Genomic DNA, 25,029 nt, shown 5'->3' on the forward strand with positions numbered 1-25,029 from the left:
TGCACAATTTTTATAAATCTCTATCTTGTTCCCCTTTACTTGCCCCCCCCAAATTAAAAAGCCCCTTACCCCAAACGTTTTAACCTGTACTTACAGAGATGTTGTTGTAGCCCATTGAATAATTTTGCTGCCCTTTTATGAGCCTTTCCCAGCTCTACCATATCCCTTTTTAAGGTGAGGCAACCAGATCTCCAGAATTCCAAGTGTGGCTGTGCCATAGATTTGTAAAACAGCTTTATGTTTTGGTAGTTTCGTTTTCAATCCCTTTTGTTACGAACCTAGCGTGGAGTTTGACCTTTCCACGGCTCAGCTATCCATCACAACCCCAAGTCTCTGCCACTTCAGACTCCATTGGCATATATTTGGAGCTAGGACCTTTTTTTGCTCTTCTGTGAATCACTTCACACTTCCTCACATTGATCTGCATTTGTCATTTTTAAGCCATGCCCTGACACCCTTATTACCCAAGAAGCTGTCTGCCTTCAGTTCCCCAGAGCCTGGCGGGGAGCTGTAATCCCAGAAAAGGTTCAGAAAAGACTGGGATGTATAGATCTTCTCAGGCAGCTCTTCCCCCTTCCTTGACACCTGCCACATCCCAATGGGTGCTAGGTCCTTCTCTGGCTCCTCCCGAGTACAGCCCAGGAAGTGAAGCCCACTCTGATTGCCAGCCAAGGGCATCTGTGCCAGCTCTGGACTTCTTGCCAGGCCAGCAATGACACCTCTGCTCTTGGGAGGGCTACAGGCGAAGGAAGATAGTCAGGGGTCCAGGTGGGGGTCTGGTGTGTGTGGCGTCATCAGGGGCAGACAGCGTTTTTGGGGGGCTGGGTGTTTTTGGTGCTGAAGGTCTATGCAGGGTTCTACTCCACTTCTTGGGCTGAGATCCTCCTGGAGTTGTTGTTGGTCTAGACTCTGTCTGAGGCAGAGGGTAAGGGAAGCAGTTTCCCCACAATGCACTCCTGTCACACACAAGTGCCACAGCCTGACCCTCTCCTGGGTTGTTGTTTATATATAAAAAATAAATTTTGATGATATGCAAAGTAACAGAGTAGCTTGCAGCTAGGAAGCTAAATAACTCTTCTAGGTGATTGATAGCTTCTTTGTAAAGGCAATGTCCAATGTCTTTATATTCAAAAGAACTTTACTTTCATAAACATATAACTGAGAAGAATATATTTACAATCACATGCTTAGTCAAACATAGGCATGTTCTCACTTGAATTGTAGATGGAAGTTTTTGAAGTTTCTTATGAAAGGTTTTCACTTTCACCTCAACAGTATCTTCTCTTAGTTCCTTACAGAGAGCTCCAGCACGGGTTTCTCCCTATTAATGTTTAGGGATCTTCCTCTGTTTGTTTTACTTCAGACAGATCTCACAGACACACACTATCCACAGCAGATTCCTGAGAAGTCTATCTCAGCAGCCATTCTCCCTCACACACACAGAGAAAACAGAGAGCAGTTTAAAAACGACAGTTACTGGAATAACAGTCACAGCAGAATGGAATGCCGCTCTCATGTGACTCACAGTCAGCCAATCACTTGAGAGCTACTGCCAAAGGAACTCCCCCATGTTAAAAGAACACAGTAATTTAACATAAGTAAACATTCCCTTTTCAGGAATTTAAACCATTATCCTTAACACTAGTATTTTGAAGCCCGTTAAAATAACGGGTGCTAGAGCAGACCTGTTGCTCTAGCAACCTCGGGGACATTTGTAGAGGCATCTTTGGGGCCTGATACGGAGGCTAGGGGTTTCCCTCTGCCCCGATTCTGGTGCTCACGATCCCCGCATCACACGCCACCCAAAGCCTCCTCCTCTTTGCGACACATTGGCTCCCTCCCTTCCCCGTCAGTGCAGAAGCTCCGCCTCGGGAGCCCAAATGCCAAGGCTGCTCCTCCCTTCCCACGTGTGCTGCCGGCGGAAGGGAAGCAGCGCCCACACGCCCGAGTCGCGTGGAAGCGCGGTCGGGGGCCCGTGTAGGAGTGGCGCCGCTGCTTATGGAGTGTGCCCGTTTGTGGAGCTGGCAGCTGCAGCCCGTCACGCTGCGCGTGTTGAGAGCAGCCTCCTCCTCCTCGCGCTTTAGCGCAAGTGAGGTGCTGTCCAGCCAGGAGCGGCGGTTGGCGGCCGCAGGGAAACGGTAGACAGAGGGGGGGGAGAGTGCGTGCGTGTGTGCGTCCAGTCCCTGTGTCTGTGGGGCACATGCGCAGTAGCGCGGACACAGGGACACAGGGAATCTGGATGCAGAGACACTTGCACTTTATTATATAGGATGAGTTGGAGAGAGATGCCCTGTAAGTGGACCACTGCCTGACCACGCTGTGGTCATTGAAACATAGGAAACTGCTTTTATACCAAGTCAAAATTCTGGCTCATCTAAACCAGAAGTCTTTGCCAGCCATCCCTGAAGATGCCAGAGATTGCACTTAGGGACTCTTGCATGGGACTCGTGTGCTTTACCTCTCAGTTATGCCCCTTCCCCAGCTGTGTATCTTCAATCTGTGGTTCCCACCTTGAAGGTGGCAGCAACCATTGTGCCATAGCATCACCTGGCATTTCTACTCCTCTGCCCCCTGCACTGCTGTAATCCTGAAGTCCCTGGGCAATTTGAGCAACATACATACAGGGTGTATGGAAGTACAGAAAACTGCAAAAGGCTAATTAGAAATAGCATTAAGGGGTGATTATTTTATGCAGAGCATTCTTTGCTGTGTCTGGCTGTTGTTTCTTTTTGATAGCAGCCTTCTCAGGATAAATGTATTTGGGTGGGGGGTGGGGGAATGATGTAATCTTTAAAACCTCTCTTTTTTATTTTTGCAGTTGGGTAGAATAATGCGCGGACCCTTTATGAAATTTGTGGCACATGCAGCCTCTTTCACCATTTTCCTTGGTTTGCTGGTCATGAATGCGGCAGACAGGTTTGATGGCACCAAACTGAAGCCCAATGAAAGCAGAACGGATGGAAAACAGCTGTTCAGGATGAAAACTTCGTGCTTCTCGTGGATGGAGTTGCTTATTATCTCATGGGTAATAGGTAAAAAACATATTGCAAAGCTGTGTCTTGCAACCATAGCAGAGGACTGTGTGTCTGTTAAGACTCTTTTCTCTTATAGTGGTGAAGTACAAGACACAAAGTGAAGGGTCACGTTGAATTACACATTCATTTATGTGTATCCCTTGCGTAGGTTGTGGGTGGAAAATGCCGCAGTGTTCTTCCTTTCCCCCCTCTTTGGTACTTTTCACGAAACACATGCATTTGTGTGTTAGCACACCAAACAAGGAACATTTGAGGTGCATTTTCAGAATGCTCTGATTATATCAGATGATCTGCTTATTCATACAAGCAAACACATTCTGAATCAGATCTGTTAACTCTCTGCCAATTAACCTGATTCCAAAACCCAGCTCCTACTTTCTTGGTTATAGAGAAGACAGTTCACCCCAGAAAACACAGTTGATTGTCACATCTTAAAGCACCCAGCACTGTACAGATGACATGTTGTTATTAATTCATTTAAAATTTACACTTCAGAAGCCTAGGAAAAGGGGTGCAAGTTTCAATGTGTACACACGTTACTCTTGTTATAGTTTTTTTAAAAAAAGGCTTATGCAGAAAAAAGAGGTGGCATGTTACTTTGAAAGCACCGAAAATTCAGGGGAATGCTCTATAGAAGTGACAGCATGTTACATCAAATGAAACCAATCATTTCTGGCTGCATTATCTAAAATAAGAATTAAATCTTTTAAAGCCAATTTTTTAAAAAGAAAGTTCTTGCGACTACTCTAGAGTAACGACGCTCCGCATGCTTGTCTTTAAACAGCTTTTTATTAGTGCAGGCTATTTACAGTGAGCTGGGTATGTACAACATGTCTGCTCAGTCCGATGCAGAATCTGGCACTGAACCGCCCCTTGACTTCCTCCAACATAAGAGTCTTGCGACAGCAAACCTCCTTCCCCTCCTTCTCCTGCGTAATTCCGGAACCGGAGGAAAGGGTCTACGCTCCATGTTTTCCTTCTCCCCCCTTTCCCCCTCTCTCTCTTCCTCCCTCCTGTGTAGCAGGGGCTCTCCCGTGCTGCCAGAGCCCTGGCCCTCTCTCCCCACTTCCTGACTGCTTTCCTCAGCGTCCTCGCTGCCATTGCTGCTTGGGGAGGAACTGCTTCTGATGAGAGGGGGAGGTTCTCTATACTCTCTTCCCCTTACAGTTAACAAGCAGGACAGTAACTTGATGCTAATGAGTGTGTTCAGATATTGACAGTGAGCACTGGAGATTACTAACATGCAACATCAGATAAATCCAAATTGGTAGGAGATAGAGTTTCTGGTTGATTAGGTGTTATGCATTAGAAGCTACTATAAAATGTAATAAAAAGTTAATGAACCGAGAACTGTGAGAGACACGAAGGAGCAAGTAGATATTTGAAAGCTGTGAAGGAGAAACACACACAGTCACAAATGTAAGATAATAATTATGACACACATTCATTCGTTTGAAATGCCATCTAAAACTCATAGCGAGCCGAAGATCTGTGCAGTACCTTTACACTTGCAGCTGCAGGGGAAGATGGATGCAGCTCATCCCAAATCTTCTTCAGCTTCGGTTAAGACATCTTCCTCTTTTGCTGTCTGCTAACAGCAGGGGGTGCTTTTAGGGTGCAGTTGATCAAGGTGGCCCAGTGTTGAATTAAATATTAAATTCAAAAGGGATCCCAACTGCATGAAACATGCACTATTCTTAAATAGTGTAGGATGTTAGTAGAATGAGAAACTCATTGTTCAGAGGCTGCTCAATTCTCTCCCTCTCCCTCTCCCTCTCCCTCTCCCCACTAGCTCTCTGCTCATATCAGCTTCTGCTTCTGCAGCAAAACTCTGCTCCCAAGTCACAGCAGTCAAAAATGGCGTGGTCAATTGCTAGGCTCTAAACATCTCTTCTTTATGAATTCACTACTCCAGAAACCTTATTTGAATGATCAAAAATGCAATCACAAAAAACAACAAAAACAAAAACAAAAACAAAAAATAGAAAAAATAAAATCATTCATTTATATCTTCTTTTAACTGACTTCCAATTATTCTCTCTGTAATCTATGTATTCACCTTATTATATCGTATCACACAACTTTTATCTTCCATTTATTATAATCTTCCCTTAAATTCAATTTAGGTTCAATCTTAGTCTGCCATTAGGATTTAGATATACCATTATTCTTTATGTACTCATCAAATATCGGGAGGCACAGCTAGCCTTGACACTCTCTGCCATTCCAGGATCGCTAGCAAACTGGCCTCTCTCACCACCGTTTGTTATAGAAGGGGTACTGATAAAAGCTGTTGGTGTATGAAAACCCATAGCTGCCACATCTCCTGCTGTGCTGGTAAATTCAAAGCTAGAGTGCTAATATCCAGCTTGCAATTTGACAACTCTCCACAAAGCCAATTGCCACCCCACCCCCCACCATTTTTACATAATGAAAAGGGAATCTGAATAGAATTTGTTGGTATCCATCTTGAGAGACAATGGAATGAACCTCCGGGGTGGGGGTGGGGTGAAGTCAAAGAGCTGCAGGATCGCAGCGCCTGCTGTGGCTGCAGCAACCGGGAACTCATAAGTGCTGCTTCCCGCGTTTTTACTACGTTAGCAGCACTAAACTGACCTCCCTGCGTAGAAGCCTAGGCAGTGTGTATGGAAGCCCTGGGCTGCCCAGATGACAACACCCCACTCTTCAACCTTGCCAATGTGGTCCAAAGGAAAGCAGAGCAATATGTTTGGTACCAGCTTAGCTGCAGGAGTTGCCAGAAGGAGGCATACAAGGCACCACCCAACCATCTTAGGGACTCCACTCCAGATTTGCATAGGGTTTACTCCTTAGGCTCTTCTTCTCCCGAAGATGTCCCACAAAGCAGTGGGTGGAATATTTCTTGTATAAATAAAATAAGAGCTTGGCTTTCATTTTTTGAAGCAGGTATCTCTACTTCTCAAGACACGGAACTCAAACAGATATATTTGATATTTTTCTGAGACATTTTGTGGAAAGCTAATGCTGTGTGTGCTCTCTTCTTTCCTCCCCTAGGTATGATATGGTCCGAGTGTAAAGAGATTTGGTCCCAAGGTCCCAAGGAATACCTGTTTGAGTTGTGGAATATGCTGGATTTCGGGATGCTAGCTATTTTTGCAGCTTCGTTCATTGCGAGGTTCATGGCGTTTTGGCATGCTTCCAGAGCCCAGAGCATAGTCGATGCAGATGCGGATATGAAGGACTTGAAAACGGCGACATTGCATCCCAATATAAAATACTACACTTTGGGTGAGTTTATGAACCATTGAGATTTGTGTTGGCTGAACAAAGGAGAACTGTTCTAGTTCAGATCCTACCCTCCAGATCAGGAGAAAAAAGGCTTGTTCCATCTTCCATGTGACAGCGCTTGAGATATTTGAAGATGGCTATCATATCTCCTCTCACGTCTCCTCTTATCCAGGCAAAACATATCCAAACCCCTCAACCATTTCTCATAAGGCTTGGTTTCCAGACTCTTGATCATCTTGGTCACCCTCTTCTGCACACGTTCCAACTCGTCAATATCCTTCTGAAATTGTGGCACCCAGAACTGGACACAGAACTCTAGGTGTTACCTGACCAGGGCAGAATAGAGTGGTACTATTACTCCCCTTGATTACTTCCCTAGACTTCTGTTGATGCAGCCAAGAATAGCATTACCTCTTTTTGCTACTGCATCACACCGTTGACCAGGCATCCCCAAACTTCGGCCCTCCAGATGTTTTGGACTACAATTCCCATCATCCCTGACCACTGGTCGTGTTAGCTAGGGATCATGAGAGTTGTAGGCCAAAACATCTGGAGGGCCGCAGTTTGGGGGTGCCTGCCGTTGACTCATGTTAAGTTTGTAGTCTATGTGGGTGGCGCTGTGGGTTAAACCACAGAGCCTAGGGCTTGCCAACTGGAAGGTTGGAGGTTCAAATCCCTGCGATGGGGTGAGCTCCCATTGCTCGGTCCCTGTTCCTGCCAACCTAGCAGTTCAAAAGCACGTCAAGTGCAAGTAGATAAATAGGTACCGCTACTAGCTGGAAGGCAAACGCCGTTTCCGTGTGCTGCTCTGGTTCGCCAGAAGCAGCTTTGTCATGCTGGCCACATGTATGCCAGCTCCCTCAGCCAATAACGCGAGATGAGCGCCGCAACCCTAGAGTCGGTCACGAGTGGACCTAATGGTTATCTTTACCTTTAAGACCCCATGATGCTTTTCACATGTAAGGCCATTGTGGGATAAAATGTTTTCATCTAGAACTTATAATACAATAGTCTTTTTTTTTCTCCTGAAGAACATCTCACATGGTTGAGCCTTATAGGCTTCCCACCATGAGTTCTTGTCTGTGTATAATCTGGCTGGGGAACTCATTACTACTGAGTGGGGCTGCTTGTCCTCTTCTTTTCACACCCCATGCAACTGGTGGAGATTTTTAGTGAGCTAATAACTCCTGCCTGGCAAGGCAAGGTTTCATATTCATTTTCTTTCCTTAAATATCCTATAAAAATAATTTTCTGCTGCTTGAAGAAAATCCCCCGATGGGAATGACTTTGCATGGCTTTATGGACTGATGTAGTTGTGATGTTATATAGATATACATAAACACATCAGTTTTTTATGTTTACAACATCATTTTTTAAATAAAATATTATTTTTAAAATTATTTAGCTTATTTTTTATCCTTAAACCATTTGATTTCCTTATACTGTGAACCTCTTGGGAACATAACTACAGTATTAATATGTAGAAAGAGTGCTGTAAGTTGCTCTGGGCTTATACAGCAGGTTGTAATTCAAACGAAGAAATAGGAATCTTCATTTTTAGCTGCAGTTTATACACCCCCTTACCGTATAACTAGTTTCTTCACTTAAAATCTTGTTTTTCACTCGGTGCGCCAGGCACTGACAGCAGAGGGACTCCCTCCAGCGCATGGCGCACGGAGGAAAGAGCTGGCATTCACCCTGGCCAGGGTGAATCCACCGCCACTCCCACCGAGGGAGCTGAGGCGATTTCACCCTGGTGCCTCACAGGACCAGGCCCGATGCAGCTTGTTCCTCCCTCCGCTTTTCAACACCGTGATGTATCACTATATCACGATGTTCGACTGGTGATAAATTGAAATGTCGAAAAGCTGATATTGTCCAACCCTAACTAGGGCCTGCAGTTCATACATTAATAGCCACAGAAATGGTATGTGGGTAATGTCACAAATTTGCCTGAAAAGAAGCAGCCATTTTGTTGTTGTCTCTCTGTGTTGACATCCCTCTGAAAGGTGCTTCTCTCTCTTGTTCACAAGCGCTTTACTTCTGATAGCAAGGGGATGCACAGCAAGATCTCCATATATTGGCTGAACGTTTGGGCAGATAAATATGGAACATATATCAAAACATTAAACTGATGTTCTTGTGGTTTTTCTTTTGTTTTTTTTACAGCAAGAATAGACTGGGATCCATCCGACCCTCAAATCATATCTGAAGGCCTGTATGCAATTGCTGTGGTCTTAAGCTTCTCAAGAATCGCCTATATTCTGCCAGCCAATGAAAGCTTCGGACCTCTACAGATATCGCTTGGCAGAACTGTGAAAGACATATTCAAGTTCATGGTCATATTTATCATGGTTTTTGTGGCCTTCATGATAGGAATGTTTAATCTCTACTCTTACTACCTGGGGGCAAAGCAAAACGAAGCCTTCACTACGTAAGTAAATGCTGAAATCTGCTTTTGCTGTAGTAAGTGTAGATTATTTTGTTGGAAGGCAATCAGTTGGATTTAAGCGCATTCGCTGTTGTAATGTTAAGTATCCAAACTATGGCCATGGTTAGCTATGGTCTGCAATTCCTAAATATTGGTTTGCCCAGCCATCTTTCCTAAGCTAGCAGTAGTGATGCATCTAAATGCCAAGCACATTTACTATAAAGTAATTCTAAAGGCACTTCCATGTTAATGGATTCATGTTGATTGGTGCATTCAATGAAAGTGCTGGTTACCCCTTTGGGGCAATCCTTCGATTTCTACTACCAGGATCAGTTCAGATGTCACCCCCAAAAGCAGCGGCTATGGTAGCTCTGAACAGCCGCAACAACCAGCAGATAGAAGCACCTGCTTTGCATTATAGATTAGGTCCTCTTTTATATTATTTAGTTTGCATAAATACATAATGCACTCCTCTTATGCGAGATGTATTAGGACAAGGTCCGTTTGTGCATAACAAGAGTGTGATGTAGACATCTTTAGTCAATGCTGCATAGTTTAGTTGCTAGTGTCCATATATGTCACAAGTTCCATTAAAATTTAAATTATGCATGTGCATGCTAAAGTACAGACTGCAGCTACTTCCATTGCACGTTCTCCCCGATGGTTTTTCTGCAAAAGCAGAGGTTGATCATGCCCTGTTTGAACATTTAAAATGTGGACATTTTAAACATTATCATGACATACCCAATTTTCCTGCACCATTAATATATGCAGAGGAGGGCAAAGGGTCTAGTAACCAAGCCTTACGAGGAACGGTTGATGGAGCTGATGTGTTTAGCCAGGAGAAGAGGAAAGTGAGAGGAGATATGATAGCCATCCTCAAGGGCTGTCACATGGATGTTGGAGCAAACTTCTTTTCTCTTGCTCTGGAGGGTAGGATCCATACAAATGGATTCAAGTTACAAGAAAGGAGATTCCGACTAAACACCAGGAAGAACTTTCTGACAGTAAGAGCTGTTCAACAGTGGAACGGTCTCCCTTGGGAGGTTGTGGACTCTCCTTCCTTGGAGGTTTTTAAGCAGAGGTTGGATGGCCATCTGTCATGGATGCTTTATAGCTGAGATTCCGGCATTGCAGGGGGTTGGACTAGATGACCCTTCAGGTCCCTTCCAACTCTGATTCTATCATAATGAATTGGAGGCAAGCTGGTGCCGACATAGGGCTTGTCCCAGGCCTAGAAAGCATGGGTCTGAGCTGTTCTGCTTCTCCCGCGCTTTCTAGGCATCGGTCTGAGTGGTTTTGCCCTTGCCCTTGCCTCTTTCTCCAGGAAAACCCAGTCTTAAGCAATAAATCAGAGCAAACACCAGTCTGGAGAAAACCTGATTGGTGTTTGTTCTGATTCAGTGGCAAAAGTCAGGTTTCCCCAGGGGAAAAAAGTGGGGCAAGGGTAAGCCTGGATGGTCCCATACTCAGCTTTTACAGATCTTTTACTCCACTGTATGTTCATGTTTCTGGGATTTATTTTTATTTCTTGCAGAGTGGAGGAAAGCTTCAAGACTTTGTTCTGGGCAATATTTGGACTCTCAGAAGTGAAATCAGTTGTCATAAACTATAGGCACAAATTTATTGAGAACATTGGTTATGTCCTTTATGGGGTTTATAACGTCACCATGGTTATTGTTCTGTTGAACATGCTTATCGCGATGATCAACAGCTCATTCCAAGAGATTGAGGTAATAATGCTCTTTTGAACTACCTTTAGCTTACTCAGTCATCATTGAGTAATGATGTGGTCGGGCTCCCAGCTCCCCTTGGCCCCAGCCAGCATGGGCAGTGGTCAAAGTATGTCAGGAATTATAGTCCAGTGGGATCTGGAGGGCCACAGGTATTCAATCCCTGCTTTATTAAATCAGTACATTTTTTTCAGAACAAATATAAATTCATAATCAAAAAACAAACTCTCAGTAGGACTAGCACTGGTTACAACCGCGAGTTGCTTAAAAAGTGCCATTATTTGAACAGGACTTGAGCTAAGTCGGTATTAATTTGTCCTACAGATTTCAATCGAACCTAAGTTCAACTACATTAGACTGTGCCCAAGTCAAATTCCTTAGAATCATGATCTGCCGGTGAGCTTCTTCCAACCACCTAGCTGATCACAGTCAGAAACGGGCTGAACACAGGTAGAACCTCAATCCACCCCTTATCTGATCCAGGCAAGCTCTTCCTATGAAGTACCGTAGTGTTACTGTTATTTCCTGCAGTTTTAGTTCAGAGTAGTGAAACCCAAACTGCCGCTAGCTGGAGTCTGAGCATCCAGCAAAGCAACCTTTGCGTATCATTTCAAATGACCACTGCTTAACTCTTTCCTCTGCCTTCCAGGATGATGCTGATGTGGAATGGAAGTTTGCAAGAGCAAAACTGTGGTTCTCCTATTTTGAGGAGGGCAGAACACTCCCGGTGCCGTTCAACCTAGTGCCTAGCCCCAAATCTCTGATTTACTTCTCGCTTAGAATAAAGAAGTGGATTTTTAAGTTGTTGTTTTGCAATAGAAAAGGTTTCCAGGAAGATGCTGAGATGAATAAGGTAACTTCGCAATGGAGTAAACCCGCCACATTCTGGAATTGTAAACCGTTTTATGCAATGCATGACTTCGTTGGAGGAGGGCAATTCATGCCAGACCTACACCACTAAACAAAATGGTTGTTTTCTTTCAAGGGTTTCTGGTAGAAATTCCCTAGCCTACAAAGTTAATTTTATGGCTGGCTGCAATTTTAGAAACAGGCAGAGCAATCCAAATTCCGGATCTGCTATGCTGGAGGGAGTGTGGAGGTGGTCAAACGCCTAGCCCAGCCTGGCTCTGCTGGCCGCAGGGTTTCTAAATGCAGTCTTGAGTTTGCAAATGCTGCCAGAGGGGACTCTTGATAGAGAGAAAAGCATCCTTCATTTCTCTTGATTACTATTATTGAAGTCTGGAGAGTGAATTGCCTCTGATTCAGTGTCCATTGTGGCGGAAATGTGGAACCTAAACCAATTGTCATATGTGCAGGAAGGAATGTCCATGGGCTTAGCTTTGAACACACAAACAGATATCCCATAGAGCAGTACTGCCTGCTGACTAGTTTTACTAGGTTTGGATTGGAATATGCATATTGCCCAAGAGTAAGGTAAAGGTAAAGGACCCCTGGACGGTTAAGTCCAGTCAAAGGCGACTATGGGGTTGCGGTGCTCATCTCACTTTCAGGCTGAGGGAGCCAGCGTTTGTCCACAGACAGCTTTCCGGGTCATGTGGCCAGCATGACTAAACTGCTACTGGTACACGGAGGACCATGATGAGTGCCAGAGTGCACGGAAATGCTATTTACCTTCCCGCCACTGTGGTACCTATTTATCTCCTTGCACTGGCATGCTTTCAAACTGCTAGGTTGGCAGGAACTGGGACAGAGCAATGGGAGCTCACCCCATCACGGGGTTTCGAACCACCAACCTTTCGATTGGCAAGCTCAAGAGACTCAGTGGTTTAGACCACAGTGCCACCAATATTGCGGGGCTGCCAGGAGATCTGTATGGACATATGCATTTAACCTCTAGATCCCTCCCCCCCCCTGTCAGGGTTGTTATGACTACTCCTGAGTAACGACCTTCCACATGCTTGTCTTTCAAAATTCTTTATTAGTGCACATTATTTACAGTGTAACAAGCTGCTGGTTTCATGTCTCCTCATTCTGAATCAGAATCCGGCACTGCCCCTTTTCGCGACTTTGACCAACATAAAAGCCTCGTGACAGTGAATCTCCTCCCCTTTCTCCTCCTTCTCAATACCGGTGTCGGGGGGGGGGGGAAGGTCTACGGTCTGCCTTATTCCTGTCCACCCTTCCCGCCTCTCTCTCTTCCTGCCTGTGGAGCAGAGGCTCTCCAGTGCTGCCAGAGCCCTGGCACTCCTTCTCCGTCTCCTGACTCACCCCTTCAGACCCCGCGCTTTCATGACTGCTTGGAGACGGGCTGCTTCTGATGAGGGGGGGTTTCCTCTGTAATCCCTCCCCCTTACACCCCCCAACTAACTTGAAGAGGAGTTTATCTGTGCAACTTTCCATCATTTCTGCCGCTAAGTGGAAAGTAAAATTATGTAGAATACTGAAGTTTCAGGATTATTGTCCACATCAGCAGGATAGCAATTATTGCTAAGAAAACCTTAAATTGAGTGACCAGGGCATCCTTTTTGCCCATGTTAACGTATATCTATTTCATACCTGCAATTTATACAATTGGGAGGAAACTGCTAATTAGGTAGGGTGGCCATGTATGCATCATCAAAAACACAGAAATCAGAAGGTGGTATCAGTTTGAGTAAAATTTGCATTTGCTAATTTATGTGTATACATGCAATTTTGGAAATAATGACTATAGGGGAAATAGAATGCAAAACTTATCACCATAGACGGAAGTCGGCTGCCCAGGCCCCACATTTTTAATGGGCCAATTTCAAGGCCCTTGCTTTGCCTTCTGATGGTTCTTCATCTTTGAAACAGAACTGAGGTGGACATCCCTTCAACTAGATGACTGCCCCCTGACAGCTCTTCAAAAGAGAACTCTGTAATGTTGGGACACAGGCCTACCCTATAAATAGGCGTAGTAAAAGGACATTCTGTAAGCAGGAAAATCTTTGGGCAGTGTATTGCTGTCAAACTCCATAGTCCATAGTCGAATTTGACGGGACTTAGCCATCCAGGGGGCGTAGGGTTGAATCCCACTAAGTCATTGCATGAGCAGAAAAACTTCTGCAAGTGCAGTGGAACTTCTCCTAACCATCACCACTAGCAGCACTTCCCTCAAATGTGCTCCAGAGTCTTAGGGGAACTCCCATAGCAGATTTGCATGCTGCACAGGAGGAAGAGATGGAGGGGAAGTTCTGTTGCGCTCATGAAAGTCATTCCGCTCACGCATACAACCCAAAGTAATAGAGAAGGGCAAGGGATGAGAGCCAGAGGAAGATAAGCTCCATAAAAACTCTGCTGTCTGATTCCTCCCCTCCCCTTTTCAGGAAAAAAGGCTAAAGTTAATACAGTCATACCTCAGGTTACAGATGCTTCAGATTGCGTCCTGCGCCGAACCCGGAAATACCCGAACAGTTACTTCCTGGTTTCGGCGCTCGCGCATGTGAAACACTAAATCACACTTTGTGCATGCGCAAAAGCGCCGAATCGCGACCCGCGCATGTGCAGATGTGGGTTGCGAATGCTGTGGGTTGCGAATGCTGTGGGTTGCGAACGTGATCCATGCGGGAGGCACGTTCGCAACCCGAGCGTCCACTGTAGTTAGGATGTGTAGATGTTCTAATAAGAGTTCAGCCTGAGCGTTTCTGCATCTTCACAGAGAATGTTTATCAGCTCCCCAAATTTGATGATTCACTCCTGCGGGTAAAATGAATGGCTATTACTTACCCGTCCAATTCTGCTGATATAAACCTTCACGGCAGCCTTCCAACTCCTGTGAGAGAATAAAAGGCTTCTTTAGAAACTGAGCATCGCTTGCCACCAAGTGGTCACATTCTGAAATGCAACATAACGTTATCTTGGTACTGCTTGCTTACACAACTGAAATCCAGGAATCAGTCCAGGCATTGCTGTAACAAGTCTTAACCGGTCCAAGCAAATGTTTTGTGAGAACTGTCTGCTCATGTTAGTAGTGTAATTAAAAAGAAGATTTTCCACAATTAGAAGAAATGAATTCTTGCATATGGCCCCACAGGCACTTGGCATCTTGAAAGCTGCACTGCAGAAATCTCAAGGCAGCCTTGTAAATAAATCCACAAAAGTTGCTAGCCCTCAAAGAACATGTTACTAGGTAACTTTGCTCCAAGGGATCTGTGTTTCTGGGATGCTGCAGAAGATAGGATGCCCCCACCCTCTATGACCTGCATGATTCCATCTTCATTGTAGGCTAGTTATAAAATTTAGAAGCTTTCTTCCAGTGAATTGGTGGCGGAGGGATTGAGCAATCCTTTCCGTTCCCTCTTAACCAGTCCTTTGGGTTTCCATGTTGGTCTTGGAGCAATGGGATTTCCGTAATGCCTGCTGCTGAAGCACGCAGTTGGGCCCCATTCACACCACACATTTAAATCGCTATGACGCCACTCAGGGCTTCCCCCAAAGAATTATGGGTGCTGTAGTTCCCTGTGGAGACGGATTGATTGTTTAAACCACTCTGGAAATCATAGCTCTGTGAGAACAACTCTCAGCTCCTTTAACAAACCATAGCCCCCAGAATTCTTTGGGGCAAGCCATGATTGTTTATAGCAGGGGTGTCAAATTCAAATTCATCGGGGGCCGCATCAGCAGTTTGGTCACCCTCAAAGGGCCGGTTGTATCTGTAGGACTATGTGTCCACTCTTTATTATCATAAATTATTGTCACTGCATTCAATTATTACTGTTTTTTGTAATAATGTAAGTAATAACTAGCTCTGAAAGCAGAAACATAGTCAGAATAATGGCAAGTAGATATTCAAATGTACAATTATTGTACAATTTATTGAAAAATGATTTTTGGTAACTGCACTGGGTGGTGGAGGCTCGCTAGGGTTTCATGCAGGACCTTTGCAGAGCTACTAGTACCTGGAGATGCGGGGGTCCTTCTGCATGCAGGACAGATGTTCTGCCAGTGAGCCACCACCCTTCACCAAAGGGACTGGCTGAGGTTGACTCACTGGAGCTGCTCTCCTGGTTCCAGGGTTTAAGGGCCAGAAGTATAAAGCAGCATCCTATGTTTCTGAGGAGAGGGAGAGGGAGAGGGAGAGGGAGAGGGAGAGGGAGAGGGAGAGGGAGAGGAAGGAAGGAAGGAAGGAAGGAGGGAGTGGGAGGGAGAGAGGAAGGAAGGAAAGAGGGGAGAGAAAGAAGAGTAGGAAATAAGGAAGGGAATAAAGAAGGAAAGAAAAAGAAAGAGGGAGAGAAGACGGAAAGGGAGAAAGAAGGAAGGAAGTAGAGGGGGGAAAAGAATAAGAATGAGGGAGAGGAAGAAAGATGGGAAGGACAGAAGGAAGAAAGGAAGGAAGTAAGGAAGAAAGAAAGAAAAGAGGGAGCAGGAGGGAGAGAGGAAGGAAAGAGCTGAGAGAAAGAAGAGTAGGAAAGAAGGAATAAAGAAGGAAAGAAAAAGAAAGAGGGAGAGAAGACAGAGATAAAGAAGGAAGGAAGGAGAGAGAAAGAAAGAATAAGAACGAGAGAGAGGAAGAAAGAAAGGGAAGGGGGGTCGCCGCCTTGATTCAGCGCCAGAAAAGAGTGTGAAGGGACCCAGGGGCAAAAAGCATTTCCCGTGCAGCGTGAGGCAGCGAGTGTCCGTTTTAGGAGAAGTGCGTAAAGCCTCAGAGTTGCACGTTCGTGAGGCTGAGCCGCTGCTGAGCTCACGTTCATGAGGCTGAGCCGCGGCAGCAGGAGGAGGAGGAGGAGGAGGCTTGCCGGGTCGGTGCCCGGCAGCGCCGTGCGGAGAGTCTCGAGCCTCTGGGACGCAGCAGTGCTTTGTAGCACTTTGAATCCTCCTCCTCCTCCACGCGGCGCTGCTGGGTGCTTTGTCTGTGCTTCAGCAGCAGTAGCAGCAGCAGCAGCAGCCATTTCCAGGCGCCGAGCCATGGCAGGAGGAGGAGGATTCAAAGTGCTACAGAGCACTGCTGCGTCGCAGAGGCTCGGGACTCTCCGTGCGGCGCTGCTCCGGCCGCCTTTCTACCCCCCCCCGGCCCCAGCTGTTTGTCGGCGCTTTGTCGGCGCGGCGCTTCAGCAGCAAGGTCCCGCTGCTGGGTCCCGCTGGCTGGGGCGCTCGGCGGGCCACATGACGAGGTCTGGCGGGCCGGATTTGGCCCCCGGGCCTTGTGTTTGACACCCGTGGTTTATAGTGTCTCAAGTGGATGATGTGAATGTGGCCTTAAACAAACTTGAAGACATTCATTTCTTCAGCGAACATTTACATTTCATTTCCTCCCCAGCAGTTTCCCCCATTAAGAGTTATTTTATCAAAAAATATCTCCAAATCCTCTCTCTAGTCTTGTGCATAGGAGTGCTGCTTAAGGAGTACAGTATTCTAATGAAATATGTGGTAAGAAGGGGAAAGGGGGGAGAGGAGATTTATTAGACAATCCTCACTTAGTACTTTTTCCTTTCTGTTTTTCAGCTAGGTCAAAGTAAGGAATCAAGTATACGAAGCTCAGATGACCTCAACTTAAACAGCTTAAGGAATCCTCAAAGGAAGTATCAGGTAGGATCTAGATGCTAACAGAGTAACTGTAAAGAACTTGACAGCCAAACAGAGAAGGATTATCCACAGCCCAGAAAATTGAGTAGCCAAAAATTGCATTCCTTTTGCTAGGCTTTATTTCTCTAGTCTCAGTTACTCGAAACAGTGCAAGACAAATGCAGGGGGAAATCCTATGGCAATATCCACCAGGATGAACAGCTTAGAATGCAGCAGATCTCCTATTGAGCCAGGAAGTTCCTGGCTCAGCTGGTGTTAAGCCCCCAACCTCATCTTAGCCAAAGATATGCTGGCTCATTCAGGACCTATCCATCGGAGCCAAACCTTGCTTTCTCTCTGACAAGTTGGGCCAGCTCAGCTGCCAGTAGCCTTGCTCCTGAACAGGACTTTGGATCCGACATAACTTCACATTGACTTAACTTACACCAGCTTGCTTCTTGGGTGTAGGGTGAACCCTAAGTGCCCACCCCCACCTTCCCTACCCAAAGATGTGATGAAGGGCACATGGCCACTTAGGGGGAACTTTGACTGGGGAAACAGTCAACCTGTTTCAACTCCACCCTGCTTGTGGGTTTAAAATAAAATAACGAGTGATCCAGTGGCCTCATCCCGTGTGCTGCTGCTGCTGCCTAGAATCAGGATGCACAAGTCAATACTTGAAAGGCTTTTCTGCTTCTCTTTCCCAGAAAATTATGAAACGTCTTATAAAGCGATATGTACTGAAAGCTCAAGTGGACAAGGAAAGTGACGAAGTCAATGAAGGTAGGCTTCCAAAAATTGACGTAGTTTGGAATATCGGGTAGCAGAATTAAAAGGCTAGCAAAAAGTTTTGGGGTTCCACCGCCCCATACTTAAATGGCACCTTTGCTACAATGCTTCTGTTTTGATTCGCAGCATAACCTAGCATAACAGCTGCTGTGGCTTCTGGGTTTATAACTCTCCCAAGAACAAAAATTAATAATCATTGGTGTGCTGAAGGGGGAGCTAGAGGTAATGGTGGCAGAACCCTGTTTGAGGCCAGCCAATTCCCTATGGTCCAGGGGGTTGTAAGGTTTTATTTGCTAGACCAAATGGGCCTTTGGGTCTGATTAATCAGGGCTCTTCGTAGTGCCGTCCCCACCCCCCACACCCCCGGCTTCTCCTTTTTCTTCTAGTAAGCCCTTGATCTTCTTTCTCTCTTTCTCCCTCTCTCTTATAGGTGAGCTGAAAGAAATTAAACAGGACATCTCAAGCCTCCGTTACGAGCTCCTTGAAGAAAAGTCACAGAACACAGAAGACCTGGCAGAACTCATCCAGAAACTTGGGGAGAAACTGTGTATTGAGCCAAAACAGGAACAAAGGACTTCTCTCTGAAAAAGAAAGTGGGGGGGGGAAGGGGGCACACTCCTCCTCCAAGCCGGCAGTCCAGTGAAAGCCATATCAATTCTATCTACAACCCCACCCCACCCCCCCACCCCCACAATTCTCCTTCAATTGTAATTGACACTTTTGCAGCAGCTACAAAAATAGATACATCTTGACAATTCTCTTTCTTTTTGGTTAACTGGGGGAAACCAGCATTTTGAGCAGATGTTATTTAACCCCATCCACGGAGGCCAACTCAACCATTGAAAGGAAAAGACATAAAATATGGTTTGAGAAGAAGCCGCACAATTAAAGACTTTTAATTACTGGTTCTACTGGTGCCAGGGAGCTATCTTGTTCTCTCACTCTCTTTCACACTCCCACTAACGTGCACACATATTTTGACACTTCAAACGTATGCTTATTTAGAAGTAAATTCCACTGAGATGAATGAGGTTTACAAATTAAGCATTTAGGAATAAGGTCCTGATCACTTTCTTCTTTTCTTTTCTTTTCTTTTCTTTTTCTTTTTTAAAAAATGAACTGGTCTTTCTTTAAATAAACAACAACAAAAATACAATTACATTACTTTAATTAAAGTAAAAAAGAAAAAATTTCTGTTCCGTTAACTAAGCGCTTGGGATGGACAAGAGGAAGGCTCAACAGAGCACATCCGAAAGCCATGATGTTACCGTGACATTACAGTGTTTTCTTCAAATCCCTCCATTGCAAGAAGGCGTTCTGGTACATTTCTTTGGGAGTGCATCTACAATACAAACCTATATTGGCTTAATCGCCGAGGGTTTCTCCAAAGAATCCTAGGTGAGGGGTGCTAAGATCAGTAGTCCTCTTCCTCTTCAGAGAACTGCAATCCACAGCAATCATTGGGGAGAAATGTTAAAATGCTTTAAGTCTCTATTGCAGATACGTCCAAGGACCAAGGTGCCAAGAGCCTTGATATCCATCTCACGAAAGGCGTTCCACTGCCAAGCAGCAATTCCTTGTCTGCGTTTAGCATTTTTCCTTGGCGAATGTTTATATGTTGAGATACACAATATGAGTTGCATTGAGCTAAGTCGTAGAGTTGATACACTACAATCAGTGGGCATTTATTTCAGTGGGTCTACTCTGAAAAAAAATCAGTCCATTTGTTTCATTGGGTTTCCTCTGAGAATAATGCAATGGGATGCAACCCAATGTGTCTTGTGTCTAGGAGCAAATGACTGGAACCATAAGTGTTCTTAGGGAGGTACGCTGTATGCCTGGTCTATGACTGCCTTACTCCCTTCTTGGCCCTGATCCATTGTGCATCCCTGTGATAAATAACTGATAACCAAAAGCCAGCCCTACCTTGTCTCATTTCACATGTTTGTATTGCTACCACCTTTCATCTAGTAACAGCACCACTGAAAGAACAACCCACAAGGAAACCTTCCATTAGTCACGGCCAGGTATTTGATGGTGGTTGCACTTTGAGTCTACACAAGTTTGATACAGATAACCCTTTTGCCCAGTGTGGCCCTTCGAGATGTTGTTGGGCTTTAACTCCCATCAACCTCCCATCAAATGAGTCAGCAGTGTGATGCAGCAGCTTAAAAAGCCAATGCAATTCTGGGCTGCATCAATAGGAGTATAGCATCTAGATCTAGGGAAGTAATAGTACCACTGTATTCTGCTCTGGTCAGACCTCACCTGGAGTACTGTGTCCAGTTCTGGGCACCACAGTTCAAGAAGGATACTGACAAGCTGGAACATGTCCAGAAGAGGGCAACCAAAATGGTCAAAGGCCTGGAAACGATGCCTTATGAGGAACGGCTTAGGGAGCTGGGTATGTTTAGCCTGGAGAAGAGAAGGTTAAGGGGTGATATGATAGCCATGTTCAAATATATGAAAGGATGCCATATGGAGGAGGGAGAAAGATTTGTTTTCTGCTGCTCCAGAGAAGTGGACACAGAGCAATGGATTCAAACTTCAAGAAAGAAGATTCCACCTAAACATTAGGAAGAACTTCCTGACAGTAAGAGCTGTTCGGCAGTGGAATTTGCTACCAAGGAGTGTGGTGGAGTCTCCTTCTTTGGAGGTCTTTAAGCAGAGGCTTGACAGGCATATGTCAAGAATGCTTTGATGGTGTTTCCTGCTTGGCAGGGGGTTGGACTGGATGGCCCTTGTGGTCTCTTCCAACTCTATGATTCTATGAAGCTCAGCTAGCATGTCCAAAAGTCAGGAATGATAGGAGTTGTAGTCTAGCAATACCTGGGGGACCTTGCCCTATGCCTGCACCCAAAGTATGTGCAAAATTCCTACTTGGCAGATTTATCTTGGGGTTGTTTGATCATTTTAACTGGCATCTAAGCATTGAAGGCAGGACCTCAGGCACATACAGTGGTACCTCAACTTACGAATGCCTCGACTTCCGAAGTCCGCTAACCCGGAAGTATTTTCACCGCGCGTGCGTTCTGTACAAGCGCAGAAGCGGCGCGTGCGGTCTGCACATGTGCAAAGCGCAAAATCGTGCTTTGAACATGCGCAAAATGGACGCTTCACCTTCCGAAGGTTTCGACTTCCAAAGAGCGCCGCGGAACAGATCACCTTCGTAAGTCGAGGTACCACTGTACCTGCCAAGTCTCAGACTGAAAAATGCGGGATCAGCAGCGGTGTGGCACCGGAAGTTGTGTAGAAGCAACTTCCGGGGCCGCTCTGACCATGTGTGGGCACTGGAAATAGGGCAGAGTGGCACCGGAAGTCGCTTCTACGCATGCCCGGCGGCCATCTTGGTGGTGGCCGCCGGGCATACGTGGAAGCGACTTCCGGTGCCGCTCTGCCTTATTTCCGGTGCCCACACATGGGCAGAGCAGCACCCAAAATGGAGGCTCCCTGGCAGGTATGAAATCCGGAAGATTTCCGCGATTTTTCTCCATTCGGGAGAACAGCGGGAAACAGATTAAAATCTGGGGGTTTCCTGTGAAAAACGGGATACTTGGCAGCTAAGCTCAGGCAATACCACCCACTCTCTTATCCCTTTTCTCTTATATCTGCCTAATCTGCAGATTAGGATGGGTTGACCTAATCACACAAGTGCCCATGCAAGTCTCCTTTAAACCAGGCACCACAAATAAAAAAGCTCTGCTTAATAATTAATGGTTTGTGGGCCAAACCAATAACAAGCACTGTCATGGATGCTTTAGCTCAGATTCCTGCATTGCAGGGGGTTGGACGAAATGACCCTTGGGTCCCTTCCATGGTTCTATGAACTTTCCCACGGCACCAGGTAGATTCTCCCCAGGAACCCCTATTCAGTCTGCTATGGAACAACCCCCCCCCCCCGCTTATGTCCTGCAAGGGCATCTAGGGGTATACTCTGATGACACAACCATCCATCCATAAGTGTAGAATTACAGCAGTTTAACGCTGACCCGAGTCAATTAGCAGAAGGTGGGAATTATGGAAACAATACAAAGCAGTAATCAGGTCTGTGGCCACATTTGTAGTTTTGAGTGAGGGCCATAAGTCTTGGTCACTTTCCCCCCTATTGGTCACTTTTTGGGTCACTTTTCCCCCTATTCCCCTACAAAAAGAGAAGGCACACCCCAAACTTACTTTTCCAAGGGATCCAGATGAAAGCTGGTTCGAGTATAATTAATCTGAGCCTTGAAAAAGGCATAGAGCTGAAAGAGGAAGTGGGAAAGACTGTCACTTTGCCAACTTCCTCCTTCAGCTCTATGTACATTTCGAGGGAGCGAAATGGTAGCCACCCTCACCACCTCGAGGGGGCAATGGGGGGTTGGGTGCTCAGAGGATTTGTAGCAGCCAGGGGAACCCCTCAAGGGTGCTACTGCAGCTATGAGTGCCATGTTCGCAATCCCTGGTACAAACATTTACATAAGAAGTCTAAAACATTCCACTTTTGCTTCCAGGATGCAACGGGGAAGATGAAGAATGTTTACCTTTTTCCTTAGCAATCATCCATTTGCACAATCATCCCACTCCCATCATGTATGAATAACCACCAACAAACAGAGTTTCAAGAAAGCAGCAGTTCTTTGGAGAAATGAAGCATTCGGTTGACCTTCCTTGACCAGTTGCCTTCTCTGTTTAGAATACATTTTACCCACAGTATATTGCTTCCATTTCTCTGATTTGATAATGGAGGTTTAAACAAAGGCTGTCAATGAAGTGCTGCGTGTTTTTTTAAAATATATCCACGCATATGGCCTAATGCATACCGGGAAGCTATTAACATCAACACGACCGTTTTATTAACTTGGTCAAGTCCTTGGTCAGGCTGCAAGTTGATGTACTTGGGATTTTACTGCTTTTTGCGGTTTAAGTATAAGCAGTATACCCGGAGAAGCTTATGTTGTATAAACAGCTTGCATAAACCAAGACTTGAGCTGGGCTTTAAAAAAAAAACGATTAAAAGCTGCTCTAGTGGCCTTTAAGCTGTAAAATAAACAGAACCAAGATAGACATGGCATTAAATGCATCTTCACAATTGATGCACGTTTTAGAAATGCACATAAAAGTCATTGGAGCATGGCAGATAATTATCAGGATCTCAAGGAGGCGCAGAGGGAGAATTTCGCCCTTTTCTCCCCTGCAACTGCCTCCATGAAAATTATTCCTTTGAAGGCGCCATTACCATTGAAAGTTGCATTGGTACCAATGGGGAAATTTTCCTCCAATGCAAATAGAAGCTTCAGAGGAGTTAGTTGGGGTTTTTTTTTGGTGACAACTGTAGAAAGAGGAAGAAAGAGTTAAATTGTCTTTGCCTCCTGCTATGCCTGGGACTTTGGGGTGAAGAATGGGCAATAAATAACTAAATAACTAATTATCAGCCCCCACCCTGCCTCCAACGGCTGCACTTTTTAAAAATGTGCACATTAAATGCAAAGACAAATTTAGGATCCCGTCTAGTTTGGCCCACTGGCTAAAGGACAATTTTCCTGATGAAGAGCCGGTTGCTTTACTGAACATGTTTTTAACATGCAGTGCATAGTTTTAATATGTGGTAAGGCTACATCAGGGAGTGCCTGATCACCTCATCTGTCTCCTGAGAAATCTCTATGTGGGACAAGAAGCTACAGTTAGAACTGGATATGGAACAACTGATTGGTTCAAAATTGGGAAAGGAGTACGACAAGGTTGTATATTGTCTCCCTGCTTCTTTAACTTATATGCAGAATTCATCATGCGAAAGGCTGGACTAGATGAATCCCAAACCGGAATTAAGATTGCCGGAAGAAATATCAACAACCTCAGATATGCAGATGACACAACCTTGATGGCAAAAAGTGAGGAAGAATTAAAGAACCTTTTAATGAGGGTGAAAGAGGAGAGCGCAAAATATGGTCTGAAGCTCAACATCAAAAAAACCAAGATCATGGCCACTGGTCCCATCACCTCCTGGCAAATAGAAGGGGAAGAAATGGAGGCAGTGAGAGATTTTACTTTCTTGGGCTCCTTGATAACTGCAGATGGTGACAGCAGTTACGAAATTAAAAGATGCCTGCTTCTTGGGAGAAAAGCAATGGCAAACCTAGACAGCATCTTAAAAAGCAGAGACATCACCTTGCCGACAATGGTCCGTATAGTTAAAGCTTTGGTTTTCCCAGTAGTGATGTATGGAAGTCAAAGCTGGACCATAAAGAAGGCTGATCGCCAAAGAATTGATGCTTTTGAATTATGGTGCTGGAGGAGACTCTTGAGAGTCTCATGGATGCAAGAAGATCAAACCTATCCATTCTGAAGGAAATCAGCCCTGAGTGCTCACTGGAAGGACAGATCGTGAAGCTGAGGCTCCAATACTTTGGCCACCTCATGAGAAGAGAAGACTCCCTGGAAAAGACCCTGATGTTGGGAAAGATTGAGGGCACTAGGAGAAGGGGGCGACAGAGGACGAGATGGTTGGACAGTGTTCTCGAAGCTACGAACATGAGTTTGACCAAACTGCGGGAGGCAGTGGAAGACAGGAGTGCCTGGCGTGCTATGGTCCATGGGGTCACGAAGAGTCGGACACGACTAAACGACTAAACAACAACAACAACAACAAGGCTACATTTGGTCTCTCTGCCCCACTTTCGATAACATAATCATCATGGAGGTCACAATGTTTTGGAGCAGGTCGTCTTGTGGATTCTCAAGTCAAGAAGCATTCTGTACTTAAATGCATTTGCCTCACCTCCTCAGTCAATTAATAGGAGAAATGGACTCATCCACTGGGAGCCTTAAGACCAGTGAACTCAGGGTGTATAGAAGCTTTAAAGGCCTCTTTAAGGCAGAGGAAGCCCACAGAATATAGATCTTATTTTGTAAGATATATGAAAGGACAGTGGTAAAACTTGCAAAACTGATCTGAGTTATGGCCATCCTAAAAAAACCAACCTTGCCTCATATCAGTTGTTCCTTTATCTGGGGGGGGGGGAACAGAGCAGCAGGAAGAGCACTCTTCTCTAGTGCTCTTGATCAGAATCTCTGAGGAAATCTTCCATTAAGGAAAAAAAACCTGTGAGGAAGAAATTGTACAACCAATAATCAGATGGATCCTGCTGTGAAGGGAACATGGGGCATGAGGCTTAAGCCTAAGAGAACTCCGTGTGCAGCCCGTAATAGTGAAGGGGGAGAAGTTGGATTCAGTTTGCATTTAAATATGCACTTTCCAGAGCAATACACAAAGCAAAGCATCCTTCAAAATGAGCACTTCTCCAAATTCTTTGCA

The 25,029-nt window shown here is 45.3% G+C and overlaps 1 protein-coding gene and 1 long non-coding RNA gene across 2 annotated transcripts in view; one reads left to right on the forward strand and one right to left on the reverse strand.

Annotated features, from left to right (window-relative positions):
• TRPC6 (transient receptor potential cation channel subfamily C member 6) overlaps positions 1-19,653 on the forward strand; it is a 70,945-nt gene extending 51,292 nt beyond the window's left edge. Inside the window, exons 5-12 of the mRNA XM_035115113.3 lie at positions 2,819-3,032; positions 6,069-6,302; positions 8,472-8,736; positions 10,271-10,466; positions 11,116-11,319; positions 16,890-16,973; positions 17,657-17,732; positions 18,169-19,653. Coding sequence (XP_034971004.3) covers positions 2,819-3,032; positions 6,069-6,302; positions 8,472-8,736; positions 10,271-10,466; positions 11,116-11,319; positions 16,890-16,973; positions 17,657-17,732; positions 18,169-18,323 — 1,428 coding nt within the window. The 3' untranslated portion in view covers positions 18,324-19,653. The remainder of the gene's footprint in view (positions 1-2,818; positions 3,033-6,068; positions 6,303-8,471; positions 8,737-10,270; positions 10,467-11,115; positions 11,320-16,889; positions 16,974-17,656; positions 17,733-18,168) is intronic.
• LOC148686033 (uncharacterized) overlaps positions 1-25,029 on the reverse strand; it is a 131,623-nt gene that overhangs the window by 14,445 nt on the left and 92,149 nt on the right. Inside the window, exon 2 of the long non-coding RNA XR_015949718.1 lies at positions 14,175-14,220. This is a non-coding gene — a long non-coding RNA (uncharacterized LOC148686033). The remainder of the gene's footprint in view (positions 1-14,174; positions 14,221-25,029) is intronic.

The sequence above is a fragment of the Zootoca vivipara genome, chromosome 4, assembly GCF_965207765.1.
Source record: "Zootoca vivipara chromosome 4, rZooViv2.hap1.1, whole genome shotgun sequence".
NCBI classification, from domain to species: domain Eukaryota; kingdom Metazoa; phylum Chordata; class Lepidosauria; order Squamata; family Lacertidae; genus Zootoca; species Zootoca vivipara.